Below are 14,751 nucleotides of genomic sequence, written 5' to 3'. Positions count from 1 at the left end.
CTCCGAGCTGCTCTGCCCGCGCCCTTTCCTGGCCTGTCATTGTCACAGATGAGCAAGGCAAGGAGCTGGCACTCAACCTTCTTATTCCAGCCCAAGTCACTGTGTCATTTAAAGAACTCCTTGTCCTCAGGTTCTCATGCGTGGACAGAGGACGAGGGTGCCGGCCCAGCCCAGCACGAGAATGACGTAGCGGGGTGCAGGCAGGCCTGGGAGGGCAGGGCCGGCCCAGGGTGCAGGCCGATGGAGAGAGAGACCTTGCCCACCCGGCTCTCGGTCAGACCTCCCGGCTGCGCAGACCCTGCGGGGGGTCCGGATGCTCAGGGTCTCACACCAGTTTCTCACTGACGTTTCTCTCCTAGGGAACCTGTGGTACCGCCAGGGGGTCACGCCCAGCCACCCGCAGGGCGACAGCTGGGAGCACGTGTCCAACAATGTGCGCCACGTGTCTGTGGGGCCCCTGGACCAGGTCTGGGGAGATGGGGATGGAGGGTGGAGGCTCCCCCTGGGGGCGGGGACTAGGGGTGTCTGGTTCCCGCTCTGGTCCTCCCCACCCCCGCTGCTGTCCCCATGGACCCTGTGCCGCAAGCAGGGGGAGGGAGCAGGCTTCAGCAGGTCTCTGTTCCAGGTCTGGGTCATCGCTGACAAAGTCCAGGGGAGCCACAGCCTGAGCCGCGGAACCGTGTGTCGCCGCACGGGCGTGCAGTCCCTGGAGCCCAAGGGGCAGGGCTGGGATTATGGCATCGGGGTGAGCAGGCATTGGGCGGCTGTGCTGGCCGGAGTCTCCAGGCGCCCAGGGGTTGGGTGGGGGGGGGCCCTGGGCAGAGCCCCTTGAGGGTCCGACCCCCTGGAGGGAAAGTCTCTGCCCCTTGACCCCCTCATGGCCCTGGGTGATTCCGTTCTCTTCTCCCAGGGGGGCTGGGATCACCTCTCCATCCGGGCCAGTGCCACCAGGGCCCCCGAGAGTTCATCCCAGAAGCCAGCCAGCAAGCAGAATGGGCAGCCCCCGAGCGTGGCCTGTGGCCCATGGGAGACCCCCGGCCCCGTCTGCTGCTGAGGCCGCCTCCCCTCACTGGGAGCAGCTATAGCGCTGGGTGCCAAGGACCAACATTGATGCGAAACTTCCTGTCGGAGCCATGCTCACGCAGAACACCCCAAAACGTGGATCCGGGGGTGGCGTCACCAGGCCCAGACTCTAGAGTCCATGCAGAGAACTTGGCCTAAGGTCACGGCCGCCTCGGAGGCCCTGAAAGCCCAGAAATGTGAAACTCTGTGGACGCTGCGTGTCCCCGGCCGTGGGGAGAACGTGGGGTGGGGGATAGGAGGCCGTTGCCTTGGCCTCAACTGCCTGCTCCCTGCCCCTCTGCCTCCTGCCTTTCGCAGCGGGAGCCTGGAGCCTTCCAGGAACACTGCCCCAGGGAAGAGGACCCAGGGAGCCCCCTCGGCCCTGGATGGCCCCAGGTGGTGTCAGGACCCTCCTCCTCCCCCAAGAAAAATGGCAGCGGGGCTCAGGATGGTTTTTCCTGGGCCCGATCAGTTCTCAGAACAGGGCTCGAAAATAGGACTTCATTTCCTAAGTTAAGGAAGGGGTTGGAAATAAATGCTGGGGAGGGGTGTCATCTTCCCAGGGTGGACGGAGGACCGCCAGCCGACTGTCCAGTTGCAAGGTCAGCATCCCCAGCCCTCAGCCAGCCCTTCCCCAGGCATGGTTGGGGCCACGGGGCTCCTCTCAAGGCAGATCCTGTTGCAGGGGGTGGAGTGGGTATAGACCACCGGCCTGTGAGAGGAGCCTGGAGGCGGCAGGCCTGAGCCTAGGCCTAGGGAGGCACCCCCCCCCACCCTGCCCCCAAGCGACCCCACTCCCAGTGTACAGCTGCTTTTTATCAGAAAAAGGGTGCACTTGAAGCCTCAAGTCGGCCTCCCACAACCAGGTGATTTGATTCGTCCGAACCCATGTCCCATCTCTGCTCATTTTGAGACCCTGACGAGCCGACTCCATTGGCCACCCCGGTAGGCCCGCTGGAAGGGCTCAGCTGTGCGCTGTTCTGCGTCGTGTTTGCTGCCCAGAAGACTCCCCGGGGGGCACTGGAGGAAAGCTGGCGGCCCCTGCCAGGTCGCCTCAAAGTGAGCCCAAGAGGCGGGAGTCAGGGGGCAGCACGGGGAAAGCTCGTGAAGGGTCAGCGCCCTCTTAGTTGTCAGGTCTCTCCAAGTGGGCATCACGGCTGCGTCCACGGTGGCGCCTGTTGCTCTGCTGTGAATTGCTGGTTCTCCAGGGCGCCCATTCCACCCTAGCTCAGCATCACTGAGCCATCTCGATTCCTTGGATGCTTTATTCAATAAAAACTTAATGCCAGAATGTCAAGGACATGATAATTGTCTTTTTTTTTTTTACTGCTACCACTATCATTAAAACAACTCCCCACCCACTCAAGCATGGGGCAAAAGCACCAGTCACCCCATGGGACCGTTTATTTTGGCTTCATTTGAAGAGGCCATTAAGAAAAATGAAAGCAAACTGGGGTCATTTAAGAAACATTTTCACCATGACTACAGTGGGGCCACTGGCCGTTCAGTCCCAGGTAGATTTTCCCCACTGCAAGCTGCAGTTCTGAATTCTCTGCGCCCCGAGCTCACGTAGGTCTGGTCTGCCGGCAGGTCTGTGGCCCCAGGTGCCGGCCCCGGGCTCAGAACGCGCGACTCTCCCATGTCAGGAAACACAGCCTGGGAGGGCCAGGCCAGGTGTCCTCGCAGGTTCAGCCTGGGCTTGGAGTCCAAGTTGAGGGTCGACGGAGCAGACCCACCAGCAGGCTTGCCCAGCCCCCTCCCCATATTCAACAGTCCGAATCTGGACCGGGACCTTCCGGGCCCCTTTGTGACATGGCCACGGGGCAGGCAGGTGCACTCTGCCCTCGGAGGAGACGACAGGGCCCTGGAGACCCTCTGGGAAGCAGATGCCAGTTTGGGACAGAGTCACAAAGGCTCTCGCCCTGCAAGGTGGTGACCCACAGACCCCTGGTCACCAGGTGTGACCTCCTGGATGGAGCCTCTGCTGGGCTGCCCCCACCCCCGTGCTTTCGGCTCAGTCTCTGGCTCATTCAGCAAGTTCAGGGACCAGCTGAGCCCGCCCTGGCCTCCTCAGCCAGAAAAGAGCCTCTAGGCTTGTGGTTCTCCCCGTCCCGTGTTCCAGGCGGCCCCGCCGCCCACAGCAGGGGCACAGGGGCCCCATCTGTCCCCAGCTTGCAGTCGCCCTCGACGTCAGCACGCACTGGTGGACCCCCTGACCACTGACCTTCCTGAGTGGCCTCCCCTGGGGGACAAGCCAGGTGCACCTGGGGTCCATCCTCACCCGTGCTGAAGGTCGGCTGGGGCGAGTGGCCAGGGCTGGACCAGGCCTCCCCGGGAGGGCCTTCCAGAGGGCCTGGCCCTGGGGCCCAGCAGTGGCCAGGCGGCGGGGCCGGGATGGGGGTGTCCAGCTGGTGGATGACTTGGAAAATTGGGACTGAAGCCCCTAATGGCTGTTTCCAGGGGCACCACCTGATGCCCTTGATGCAGCCAGGGCTGATGCCAAGACAGGCAGGACATGAAGCGGCTGGGGCCCAGACAGTCAGGGCTGGGAGGCTGATCCCGTCCATCGGTGAGGGGTCCTGGGCTGTGGCCGCCCCACCCCTAGCTAGGCTCAGCCCCTACCCACAGTGCCCACAAGCAGCCTGGCCCCCGGGGGCTCCAGGCCAGCTCCAGCCTTTCTGCAGCCCCTGTGGGTGGGGCGCCCGCCTGAGGGCTGCCCGGTCCCCTCCCCAGGCTGGCCCTGGGCAACCAGACAGGGGAGATGAGCTGCCAGGGCTGACAGCAGAGTCACCCAGGCCCTCAGGGCCGGCGGGGCAGGAACACCACAGGAGGAAGCATGGCCCGAGGCGGCCAAGACCTGCCAGGCCACCCAGGCCCGCCTTTGAGGAGCACCCGGCGGGGGATGGGAGCCCTGCGGCCCCGCACGGGCCCCCAAGCACAGCCAGGACCCAGGAACATACTGAAGTCTGTCAGACCTCTGTCTGCCCAGACCCCTGTCTGCCACAGACAGGACCACAGATTCAACAGCGAGCGGCAGACCTGGGGGGACCCTGAAGGAGGCGGGGGGACAGACCCTTCACCTGCAGGGGGAGACCCCCGACCGCTCCGGGGAAACAAGGCCTGAGCAGCCTCTGTCTCTGCTCTCCCACTTGGCCCTGTCTCCAGAGCCCTCAGCACCCTGCTGGCCGCAGACCCTCCACAGTCAGGAGCCCCCACCCGGAAGGAGGGAGCAGAGACCCCCGGCCCTCTAGCCAGACAGGCTCCCTTTAGAATCAGCGGGAAGAAACCTGAAGGGCTTCCACCTGACAGACGCTGAACTAGAGGCTCCGAGCACCTCCATGCAGCCCCAGTCCCCTCTAGGTCATGCGCTTTGTTTGCTCCGTGCCTCAGTTTACCCAGAATGCAGAGGCTGTGGTGTGGGTCGGGGGAAACCCCCTCCCTGGGCCCCTGGTCTCAGCAGTAACTGGGGAACTTACCCAAGCCACCCTGTACATGGAATCTCCCTTTGCCTGGGGAGAGCGGGAGTGATGAGGATTCAGTGACCAAGGCCGGCCCGCTCCTGCCTACACGATGAAAAAGCAGGTCCTGGGACCTGGAGGAGCTCTGGGCCTCGTGATGTCCAGAGTGCCGGCCTGGACCAGGCCACGATTCACCCAGCCCTGTCCTGGGGGGCTGGCGCGGGTCCGGGGAGGTGCTAAGCATCGGGGGCCCCGAGCCCTGGGCGTGGAGGGCCGGGGTCCAGGCAGCGCGCTAGGAGCCCTCTCGGAAGCTGTGGATCTGGGTGGAGTATTTCTGCAGGTGGCCCTCGGGCGGGGCCTCGGCGGCTACGAGCGTGCCCCCGGCAGCCTGCTGCTGCTGCTGATAGTGCTGGTAGAGCTTGGGGCCCGGCCCGTCCAGGCCCGGGAGGCGGCCGCTGGACATGGTCAGGATGGTGGCGGTCAGCGACTTGATGTAGTTCTTGGCCAGTGTGAGGGTCTCGATTTTGGAGAGCTTCTTGTCGGCGCGCACGTGTGGGATGACCTCGCGCAGCGCCTGGAAGGCGTTGTTCAGCTTGTGCATGCGCTGTCGCTCCCGCTCGTTGCTCTCCAGCCGCCGCTGGACGCTGCTCTCCCGCCGGCCCCCCGGCCCCGGCCGCCGGCGCCCGCCCTCCGCCCGCGCCCCCTGAGCCCGCGCCATCCGGCTCCGCAGAGCCTTGGTCGCGTCCGGCCCACCCGAACCCGGCGGTGGCCTGTCGGGCGTCCGCTCCCCTGGGGTGGCTTCTGGGTCTTGAGGAGGTGCCCGGCGCCGGGGTGGCCGACTCTTGGTCTTCATGGCTCCAGACTAGTTGTCCTGCAGGTGGTGGCTCTCAGAGGAAGCGGGCCTTTGGAGCTGAAATCCAGAACACAGGCCACCCCGCAGTCACTCAGCAGGCCAGGGGACATTCAACAGCAGCTGACCGACCACTCATTGCACAGTGACCCCTGAGTCCCATTCACCTCGTGGCGCTGAGATGACCCCACCCCCCCATCCCCGGAGCCCCGCTAGACCTCACATTGACCCCTCAGACCTTTTCCTGATCTTGTGGGAGACACGCTTTGCCCCTAGGCCTTTCTCTGGCCCCATGCCCCTCACTGCCGCCTGAGGGCCTCCTGAGCTTAGGTGGCCGGTTGACACTCTGCTGAGACCACCCAGAGGTGCAGCCCCTCCGCCAGAGGCTACGCTGCCTCCTGCAGCTCGGCCCCACCATGCTCGCCGTCCTGCCCCCAAGACGTCACACACGCAGGGACACTGGTGCCCGAATGGCTGTGGACCTGAGGCGGCTGTCGGGAGGTCAGAGGTGGACGGTGGCCAGAGGCCGCAGCAGTCCCCAGGCTCACCACGGGGATGGACGGCCGCGGCCCCGGGGGGTGGGGGCGCTGCAGACCCGGACCCCCGACTCAGGTTTTTCCCGCCAGTCACCACCCCGGGTCCTGTCCCAGGGTCCTCTCCCCGCCGCCCCACCCGCACCCCCACCCCCGTTACCTGGGGATCCGCGGCCGCACGCGCTGGGGCTGCCCACGGGGGACAAGGACACGTCGCTTTAGGCGCCCCGGGCGGGGCGGCGGCCGCATGTAAATGAGCCCGCGGGGCGGGCGCGGGGCGGGGCCGGAGTCCGTGCGTCCCGCCCGGCTGCGGGGGCGGGGGCGCACCTGCGGGCCGGGAACCGGTGGCCGCCTCCCGGCTCGGCCGGCCCGGCCCGGCCCGGCCCGGAGGAGCTCTGGCCTCCGCAGCCCGGCCCGCGGGTCGGATGGGAGCCCGAGGCCTCGCCGCGAGCCCGCCCGAAGGGGGAGCACCCGGCCGTGGGGCTGTGAGCCAAAGTCAAACTCGTGGAGCAGCTGTTTGGCAGTAATGCTAGGGTCCCCAAAAGGCCGCGGCCGCCGCCCTGATAGAACAGCAGCCCGGACGCCCCCGCGCGCTCACCCCACGTTTCGGAAGGACCCCCGCGGCGCCCCGGGCTGCGGACCCGCCCCCCGCCAGGCCCGCGGCGCCGGCCGAGGGGCTAGGGGGCGGAAGCTGCCCCGGGGCACCTGCTCCGCCGCCGGTGGGCGGATCACCGGGCAACAACTGGTCAGCGGTTTTCCTTCGGAGGTCTCCGGGGGCGCAGCCGCTTGAGCTCAAAACTGGCTGCCACCTACCTGCTCTGCTTAATCGCCCTTGGCCTCAGCTTCCTCACCTTTGACTGGCAGCACTAAAAGGTGTTAACGGCAGCAACTGCTCAGGGGTTCCTGGGGGCTGAAGGGAGGCAGCCGGAGGGCGAGTGGTACTCACAGTGGCACACGGCGTGGGCTACCAGCCCCTCCCGGACTCGGGCCCTGCAGGCCCAGGGTCGGCGCTGTCCCCGCACGTCGGGGACAGAGTCCCTCGCTGCCCTTCTTGGGCTCTCTGAATGGGGGTTCACAGGTCTCTTCCATCTACCTCCCCAGGGCCACTCCGCAGTTGATGTAACCTGAACCAACCGGGGGCCAGACCCCTGTTTCGGTACAAGGAGGCTGACTTCCCGGCTGGTGGCAGCTCGGACCAGGACATTAAGAGGGGGCCACTCAGGGTGGTTCTGAGCTGATTAGCCACTGGGCTTATTAGAGCTCCATAGAGGCTGGATCTCCGAAATTAAAATGCTTCTGAAGTTCATCCGTAAGTGCAAACACCTTCAATTACAGATACTTTACAGCAATGCAAACACTACCCGCCAGTCTCCCAGTGACTATACAAATCCTCGCTCTCGGGAGGGTGGAAGGGGCTGGGTTTAGGTCTGGCACAGCAGAGGGCATCCGGTCTCTAGGGACTAGGGCAGCGAGGGACCCAGGGCTTCAGGCTCCCAGCAACCTCCAGGGCAGGGCCAGGCCACCCACCTCGGGACTCATACAGTGGAACTCACAGAATCGGTGCAGCGACAGAGTTTATAAATATATAACTATATTTATTTTGAATATTAAATAGTTTTTAAATTACAAGCAATTTATTTGAATCACACTATGCATCAATATACAGTAAAAATCTTACAATTTAAAAATGTACACAATTTAAACCCAAAGTTCATTAACTTGTTATATTGCCGTGAACCTCTTACAACCGAGTCTAAGCACAACAGTGAAACCTTGGAGGTGGGACAGCCCTGCGGGGCGCCGGCAGCTGGGATGAAGCAGTCGCTACGCACATCGGGCTGTGATTGCCATCTGTCTGTGCCTGTGCCGACCTGAACTTAACTGTGTTCCAGCCATTCACATAACAGGTTGTTGGTGATTCAATACTGTCAACACATCTTTTGAGAACTCACTTTTATAACTAAAGAGAGCTTTCCTTTTCGAGAGCCAAAACTTGAGCCAAACCCGCCCCCTCCCCCCCTTACCACTTAGGAACATGTTTCTGAGGTTTTAAATCGGAAGTAACTGTGTACACCCACTCTTGTTTTAAGGCTACCTCTCAGAAGGCTAATCCTCTGAAGCCCCTGGTGACGAAGCCCCCGGTAACAAAGCCCTCATCTGCAGCCTCACACGCGGTTCACTTCTGGAACTTTCAGAAAACCAGGAGCTGCCTCTCTCGCCCCTGGGCCCTCAGGACAAACATGCCGTAAGTCATTAACCCCAGAGACACCCATGGGAGGTGGTGATAAAAGGAAGAGGTTTTGAAAGGCGTTTTACGGCAGCAAGACAGAGAAAAAGACTTTTCTGAGATAAATCCATTTCCATAGAAACAATCGCCTGCACATTTAAAAATAGAACAGATGGGCTCTGTTCTCCATTCAGCCTCCTGGAGCTTCTTCAGCCTCAAGATGAACAGCTTCTCACCCAGACATGCAGCCCAGGTTTCAGGAGGATCTGGGGGGAGCACTTTTCCTACCCTTCTCTTTCCAGCTTGTGACTGAGTCACTGGATAACACAAGTTAACACCTAGCTAGGAAGGAGGTGAAGGATAGATTATCGTGGGGTTTAAGACATGTGAACTCCACCAAAGTAAGACAGATCCCAAAGGAGGTCAGGAAATACTGCTGTGAACCAGGTATGATGAACCTCACCGACATCTTCTCGAGAATTCCACCGATGTTTTTTCACTGCGTAACTGAGAACAGGAGTGGTTTAGAAACCCACTACTGGTAACCAACTGAGTAAAACGAAACTGAATCAAACAGCAAAGCGTGTGCTGACATCTCAAAAATGGGCTGAAATTTTTAATCTACATAATTTCCTGTACATCATTTCCTGTGTATTGCTTGAGATTTTTCAGAAGAACATGTTAATTCACGTGTTTATTATAAATATAAAGTCTTCCCAACCATGCAACACCACACTAAGACCTACTATTCCAACCCTGCCCCCACCCCCTCGTATAAAATGTTTTTGGCAATTGATGAGTGATACAGACCTTAAATTAAAATGGGAATTACGTTGTTAAAATCTCCTTAATTGTACTGAAAAATGTACAGTCCCAAAGAATCAATAAATTTACCCTGGGCTGACTGTATAAGACTATATATACTATGGATATGCTTGATTTTAGTCATTAGAGCTGAACTCCTTAAACCTATAATTAAAAAAAAAAAAAAACCCCACAAACTGGTGTAATTGCATCTCATTTTTCTTTCAACCAAGATTGGTAGATGTAAAAATTCAGAACACACAGGAAGTCTCCATAGCAAGAAATTAAGAGTTACAACAGTTTTGGCAAAATCACCTCCTAATGCCCTGTTAGCTGTCTTTTCGACACGCGCGTCCCCAGGTCCAGCTTGGCAGTATGCCGGGCTCACACGGGGGGGGGGGGGCGCTCCCACCACCCGGAGTTGGCCTGCTCTGGAAAGTTATTGCTAGTACAAAAAGGGAGCAAGCCCGACTTGATAACGAAGGTCACGACGTACTACGGAAACTCTCGCCAGTGGGCACAGCTGCATCGGGCCCGACGCCCTGCCCACAGCCCGAGGCCTGGAGGGTCAGCCCGGTGTCCTGCTAACACCAGGGAAGGACGTCAGCAAGGAGACCCCCGGGGGAGCGGCCGGCGTTCGGGGCCCATGCTCCGGGGCTCCCTCCCTCCGCACCGGCTGCCATGCTGCAGGCAAAACAGAACTCAAGGACCGCAGGGTGAGGTCCGCTTTTTGTCACGAACGCCGGGCTCCAGCCAACACCACGGCACTGCACTGGACGGGCTCAGTCCTTTCAGAGCAAGGGGAGAACCGGGGGCTTAACGCAGAAGGGAGGGGTCAGTGCAGGTGAGCCCAGGGTGACGGCCACTCGGGCCGCCCCAGGCCCCAACAGGGAGGACACGCTGCCTGCGGCGGCTCCCCGGTGTCCCGTGTCCCCCCTCACAGTCGAGGGGTGTAGTGAGTACCCATGGTTCCAGACACCAGCCTCACCCGGGCGAGACGTGATCCGGACTGGCTCTGGGGGCTGTGAGCAGCTCAACACCTCAAGTGCACAGACAGGAGGAGCCCAGACAGGCCTTGGCTCCCAGAGCCCTTCGTGGAGCAGCTTCTGTGGGCCTGAAGGCAGGCGTGACCACAGGGGCCCCGGGCCACCGCCACCTGCACGGCTTAAACCCAACACAGGGGACTCAGGCCCCAGTGGGGAAGGGGCTGGACGTGCCAACTGCAGCCGGCTCTGGGAACCACCCATGATTTGTACCAAGAGGGTTTTCTGAAAGGCGGGGGAGGGGCGAGTGGGAGAATCATATAGAGGGGCTGCAAGACCCGTCAGCTCCTCGGAGAAGCCTCATCTGTAACAGGGACAGACCACCTTATAGAGAACAGACAGAGATGTGTTTCATTCAATCAATGAAACAGCGCAGTCTTTTTCGACTCATCAAAAATATTTCCTATAAGAACATAAAATACTAACATTCGGAATCATTTATCATTTACGAAAGAGTACCATATATACAATTCCAACAATTTCTAAAGACAACGTAACACTCAAAATACTTAAGCTTTACGAGTACCATGCAGAGCAAACAAACTATAAAACAGAAGAAAAAAAAATCAAACTAGTGGATAGCACCAGCTTGACCTGCCTTATTTTCCTTGAATAATTTAAGATTCTGTACAGTATCAGGGACTCTTAGGACATTTATCCACAGTGCAATTACAGAAAGCAATTAGTGATTTCTTTAAAAACAATAAATATGGCTCACTGGTGCCATTCCCCTTGTGGTCCGCAGGGCCCTGCACACGGACGGGACACACAGGTGTGGATGTGGAGGACACTCCACGTGGGAACCGGAAGCCACCTGGAGCCCAGAGCCCCCACATCGGCCCTTCCGGTGGGCAGGGGAGGCCTGGGTGGCAGCCGGTGCAGGAGAACTGGCCGGGCGCCGGCAGCCTCGTCCTGGCCCGGGACACTGCCGCCAGAACAACCTGGGTCCGAGGGGCCTAGGCATCGCCTAGTCTTTCTCTCCATCTTCGCTGCTTCCTAGGAGAGAGCAAGCAAAGCTGGGTTTTTAAACGGATCATCAAAGGTAAAAATAGCATGGACGGCGTCTGATCTTCGCTGCAGAAAGAGGAACTGAAGCCAAAGGGCGGCCCCCAGCCACCTGCCCGGCTGCCCGCGGCACCTGCGGGTGCTCCGGCTGACACGTGTGCGCACTCACACGCGGCTCCGTGTCAGAGCTCGGGGCCCCGAACATCTGCCCCGGCAGAGCAGGGGTGACGGCTGCTATCTAATCAGCACAGCGCGGCCGGGGACAAACAAGCGGTCTTTATGTTTCAGAGTTATTGTTTGATCTGCAGACACCACATCAGAAAGTCTACCTACTAACCGCTATCTTCTGATCTAGCCGTGGGGGAGAAAAGGCTCCATATGCCCAGCGACCACCCCACGGGCCCTGCCCATTCCCCCTGCCTCCTGGTGTCACGCGAAGACCAGGACATAATGGTAAAATCAACATTCCAGGGGCAGGGCCCCCAGTGCGTTCGGGCTCAAGGCCAACATCACAGCTAAGTGTTCTTCAGAGCCCTTCCCTTGGCGGGGGGGCGGGGGGGAGAGACAGGAGCTGACAGCAAGGGAAAAGGGAGAAGAAAGGGGGGAGCAGTCCTGGTCCCCCGGGCCAGTGGGGCAGAGCCAGCAGGAAGCGGAGGACAGGCCCCGGAGCACGGGGCTGTGAGCCCTTCAGAGGGATCTGCACGACGCTCCCGGGGACGCCGGGACAGCCCCTCAGCCGGGCCGCCACCCCAGCACCTCGGCCTCCTCACCTCCCTGCTCCATGTCCGAATCTGTGAGGTGCGTGAGCGAGAAGCTGGCGATGCTGGCGGGGGTGATGGAGAACCTGGAGTAGGGGGCTGCGTGCGGCCAGCTGGGCTCCGCGCTGCGGGGCGGCGGCGGGGAGAAGTACTTGGAGGTCTGAAGCGCTGGCTTGGAGCTGAGGAGGTGACTCGTCGTCCTTGACAGGAAAGGGTCTGGGGAGAAGTCGTCGTCCCACTCGAAGCCTCCGCCTGCAAGTAAGCCAGGACTCACCCTCCTCTCCTCGCCCAGGAGCGGAGCACGGGGAGGGGCCCACAGACCACCCTGGGCGCACGCGCAGGCCGGCCCCCGCGGGTCAGGGGGGTCCCTGAAAGCGGTATGTGGGGCCATCCTCAGGAACAGTTCACACCCCGCGGATCTTCCGCTGCGTTCTGAGCCGGCCCCCCGAGGGCGGTACCTTCTTCGTCGGTGGAGCTCTCGGAGTTCAGGCCCCGGCTCAGGTGCGGGGAGCCCGCCGCCGGCGCGGGGCTGCTCCGCTCCGGGCTGCGTGCAGCTCCCCCACAGTGGCCCAGCTCTTTGGTCGGGGTTTCCTGAAAAACCCAACACAAGTCCCGTCGGCCCACGCCTGCTCTCGGGGGCGGGCTGAGCAGCTGTGACCCGTGCCTCCCACCCTGGGGCAGGCGGGGGCGAGCCCACACCCCTTCCCTCCCGCTGGACAGGCTCGGAACCCCCGCAGACACATCCAGTGGCTCCAGGAGGCGGAGGGGGGCAGTGGGCAGGGCGAGGAGGACGCTGGAGTGAGGACACCAAGCCTGCCCGCCCACCGCACCCCCGACGCTTGGGTTCTGGCTCCAGATGCAGAAGGGGGTCTTTTGATGCTCAGAAAAGAGGAGAGGGAATTTCAGATTTTTCTCTTTCCCCCGTCTCTTGCTCCCACCACCGGCTACCCCGGGGCCTGTGATCCAGAGGGCAGTGAGCTTCATCTAAAGCCGGAGGAGCGGGGGGGAGCAGAGGGCAGGGGAACCCTCAGCCTTTCCCCCTGGTCCTCCGGTCTCGCAGCCACGTAGGGCAGTGTAGTAACCCAAATCCCAGCCCTCTGGCATGAGAACCAAAAAGAGGAGGCCCAAGACACGGGATGGCCCAGGGGCTCCACAGGGAGCAGGGGGCTCAGCCCGGCTGCGCAGGGCAGGCCTGACCCCAAGCAGCTCACCAGGCTTTGGTGGTGGAACTGCGGGCGGACCACTGCCAAGGCCCAGTCTAGCCAAGGGGCGGTACACGCCCAGGACAGGCTCACAGCATGGCAAAGGCTCTGAAAGGGGACCCCAAACCCAGGGAGGCTGAGTGGAACTCACGACTTGAACCCAACTGGGTCAATGCCTTCTAGGACGAAAATATCTACATTCTCCACAGAGTCTATACACAAGACAAAGAATCGGATAATGAAAAAATACGAGGTACAATCGAGAGTCACTCAGCAAACAAAGAATAAGGAAAACCTGGATTTACAGGAGAAAGGACCACCAGCAGATGCCAGCCAAGTCATCCTTAGATGCTAGGATTACCTCAAGAAGACTGTTATAAACGCGCCCCCATACAGTAAGGGAAAACACTCCGGAAGTGAACGGGAACGTCTCAGCAAAAAGAGTGTAAAAATAACAGAATGCACATTTTGGAATAGAAAAATACAATCATCAAAATTTAAAACTTCACTGCTGCTGCGGCTTTGTCGCTTCAGTCGTATCCGACTCTGCGCGACCCTGTAGACGGCAGCCCACGAGGCTCCCCCGTCCCTGGGATCACTAGCTGGACTCAACAGCAGGATGGAGGTGAGAGAGGACATGATGTGGGCATGTGATCCTCAGAAACGATCCAACCTGAACAGCAGCGAGAACAGAGACTGGAGGGGAGAGGGGATGGAGCCTCAGGGCCTACAGACTAGTTGTTCGGTCACTAAGTCGTGTCCAACTCTTTTGCGACCCCATGGCCAGTAGCCTGCCAGGCTCCTCTGTCTGTGGGGTTTCCCAGGCAAGAATACTTGAGTGGGTTACAATTTCCTCCTCCAGGGTACCTTCCCAAACCAGGGATCGAACTCACATTTCCTGCATTGGCAGGCAAGTTCTTTACCACTGAGCCATCAGGGAAGCGCCTATATAAGAGAGACCAATACGTATAACATTGGAGTCCCAGAGACAGAGTGGTATAAAATAAATATACATATACATAAAATATATATGTGTGTGTAAGAAATAATGCCTGGGAACTTCTGAAACCTGCTGAAAGACACAAAACTACGCGTTCAGAAAGCTCTATAATCTTAAAATGAAACAGAGAAGTCTATGCCTGTAATCCAGACACCCATAATCATACTCCTGAACGACAAAGACTCCTGAGGGCAGTGAGAGACGATGCTGAAAGGAAACACTGTGGCCTGAGGAGTCCACGCTCAGGAAAAATATCCTTTAAGAAATGAGTGTGAAATACAGAGACTCTCAGGTGAAGAAAAACCAGGGGAATTTGTGGGGGAAAAAAAAAGCCAAACAAACAGAAGGGAAATGATAACAAAAAGGAAGCTGGAACGTAAGGAATGGAAAAAGAACAGTGGTAACTACCTGAGTGAATATAACCCTATTCCTCTTCAGTTTCTTAAGGCATGTTTGATGACTGGAAGTAAAGCAGAGAGTGCTGTGTGATGGGGTGTTCAATGAATAAACCTAAGACACTCTGGACAACTTGAAGAAAAGGTCTAGGAGAGGAGGAAGGGCCGACAGAGCACGCAAGTTCCTACATTCCACTTGAAATGGTAAAACACCGATTCTAAGGAGGCTGTGAAATGTACGTACATTGTAACCCCAAGAATATTCCAGAAACTACACGAAAAGAAGATGTACAGTGAAAACTACAATAAATAAAAGATAAGACTAAAAACTGTTCCGATTACCAAAAGGAAAGCAAAAAGAGGGAGGAGGTAGTGAAGAACTAGCGGGGCAGACGGGACACTGAATGAAGTGGC

At 59.3% G+C, this 14,751-nt stretch overlaps 3 protein-coding genes and 1 long non-coding RNA gene across 5 annotated transcripts in view; 2 read left to right on the top strand and 2 right to left on the bottom strand.

The window, feature by feature from the left end:
- Positions 1-2,335, top strand: part of TECPR1 (tectonin beta-propeller repeat containing 1) — a 28,599-nt gene extending 26,264 nt beyond the window's left edge. For both annotated transcript variants that reach the window (XM_068969452.1, XM_068969453.1), the window contains 3 exons: positions 360-466; positions 626-745; positions 911-2,335. In XM_068969452.1, the coding sequence (XP_068825553.1) occupies positions 360-466; positions 626-745; positions 911-1,054 (371 nt within the window). In that variant the 3' untranslated portion in view covers positions 1,055-2,335. The remainder of the gene's footprint in view (positions 1-359; positions 467-625; positions 746-910) is intronic.
- Positions 2,336-2,362: 27 nt separating this feature from the next.
- On the bottom strand, positions 2,363-6,923 carry BHLHA15 (basic helix-loop-helix family member a15). The gene is made up of 2 exons (XM_068969451.1): positions 6,850-6,923; positions 2,363-5,430 (listed from the first exon to the last, which is right to left on the bottom strand). Exon 2 carries the CDS (start codon positions 5,371-5,373, stop codon positions 4,813-4,815), a length of 561 nt encoding a protein of 186 aa, XP_068825552.1. The 5' UTR covers positions 5,374-5,430; positions 6,850-6,923; the 3' UTR covers positions 2,363-4,812.
- Positions 6,599-9,101, top strand: LOC138077076 (uncharacterized). The gene is made up of 3 exons (XR_011144691.1): positions 6,599-6,776; positions 7,005-7,212; positions 7,994-9,101. It is a non-coding gene; the product is annotated as an uncharacterized lncRNA (long non-coding RNA).
- Positions 9,102-10,772: 1,671 nt separating this feature from the next.
- LMTK2 (lemur tyrosine kinase 2) overlaps positions 10,773-14,751 on the bottom strand; it is a 71,256-nt gene continuing 67,277 nt past the window's right edge. Inside the window, exons 12-14 of the mRNA XM_068969152.1 lie at positions 12,199-12,331; positions 11,753-11,992; positions 10,773-10,973 (exon numbers count right to left, since the gene is read on the bottom strand). Of these exons, the coding sequence (XP_068825253.1) occupies positions 10,945-10,973; positions 11,753-11,992; positions 12,199-12,331 (402 nt within the window). The 3' untranslated portion in view covers positions 10,773-10,944. The remainder of the gene's footprint in view (positions 10,974-11,752; positions 11,993-12,198; positions 12,332-14,751) is intronic.

This window comes from Capricornis sumatraensis, chromosome 3, assembly GCF_032405125.1.
Source record: "Capricornis sumatraensis isolate serow.1 chromosome 3, serow.2, whole genome shotgun sequence".
NCBI lineage: Eukaryota > Metazoa > Chordata > Mammalia > Artiodactyla > Bovidae > Capricornis > Capricornis sumatraensis.
Note: the sequence above shows the minus strand (reverse complement) of the source record. Positions and strands in the feature narration are given on the sequence as shown.

Bases quoted from the DNA above. Each gene is read 5' to 3' on its own strand.
- BHLHA15 (XM_068969451.1), bottom strand. From the start codon at position 5,373: ATGAAGACCAAGAGTCGGCCACCCCGGCGCCGGGCACCTCCTCAAGAC.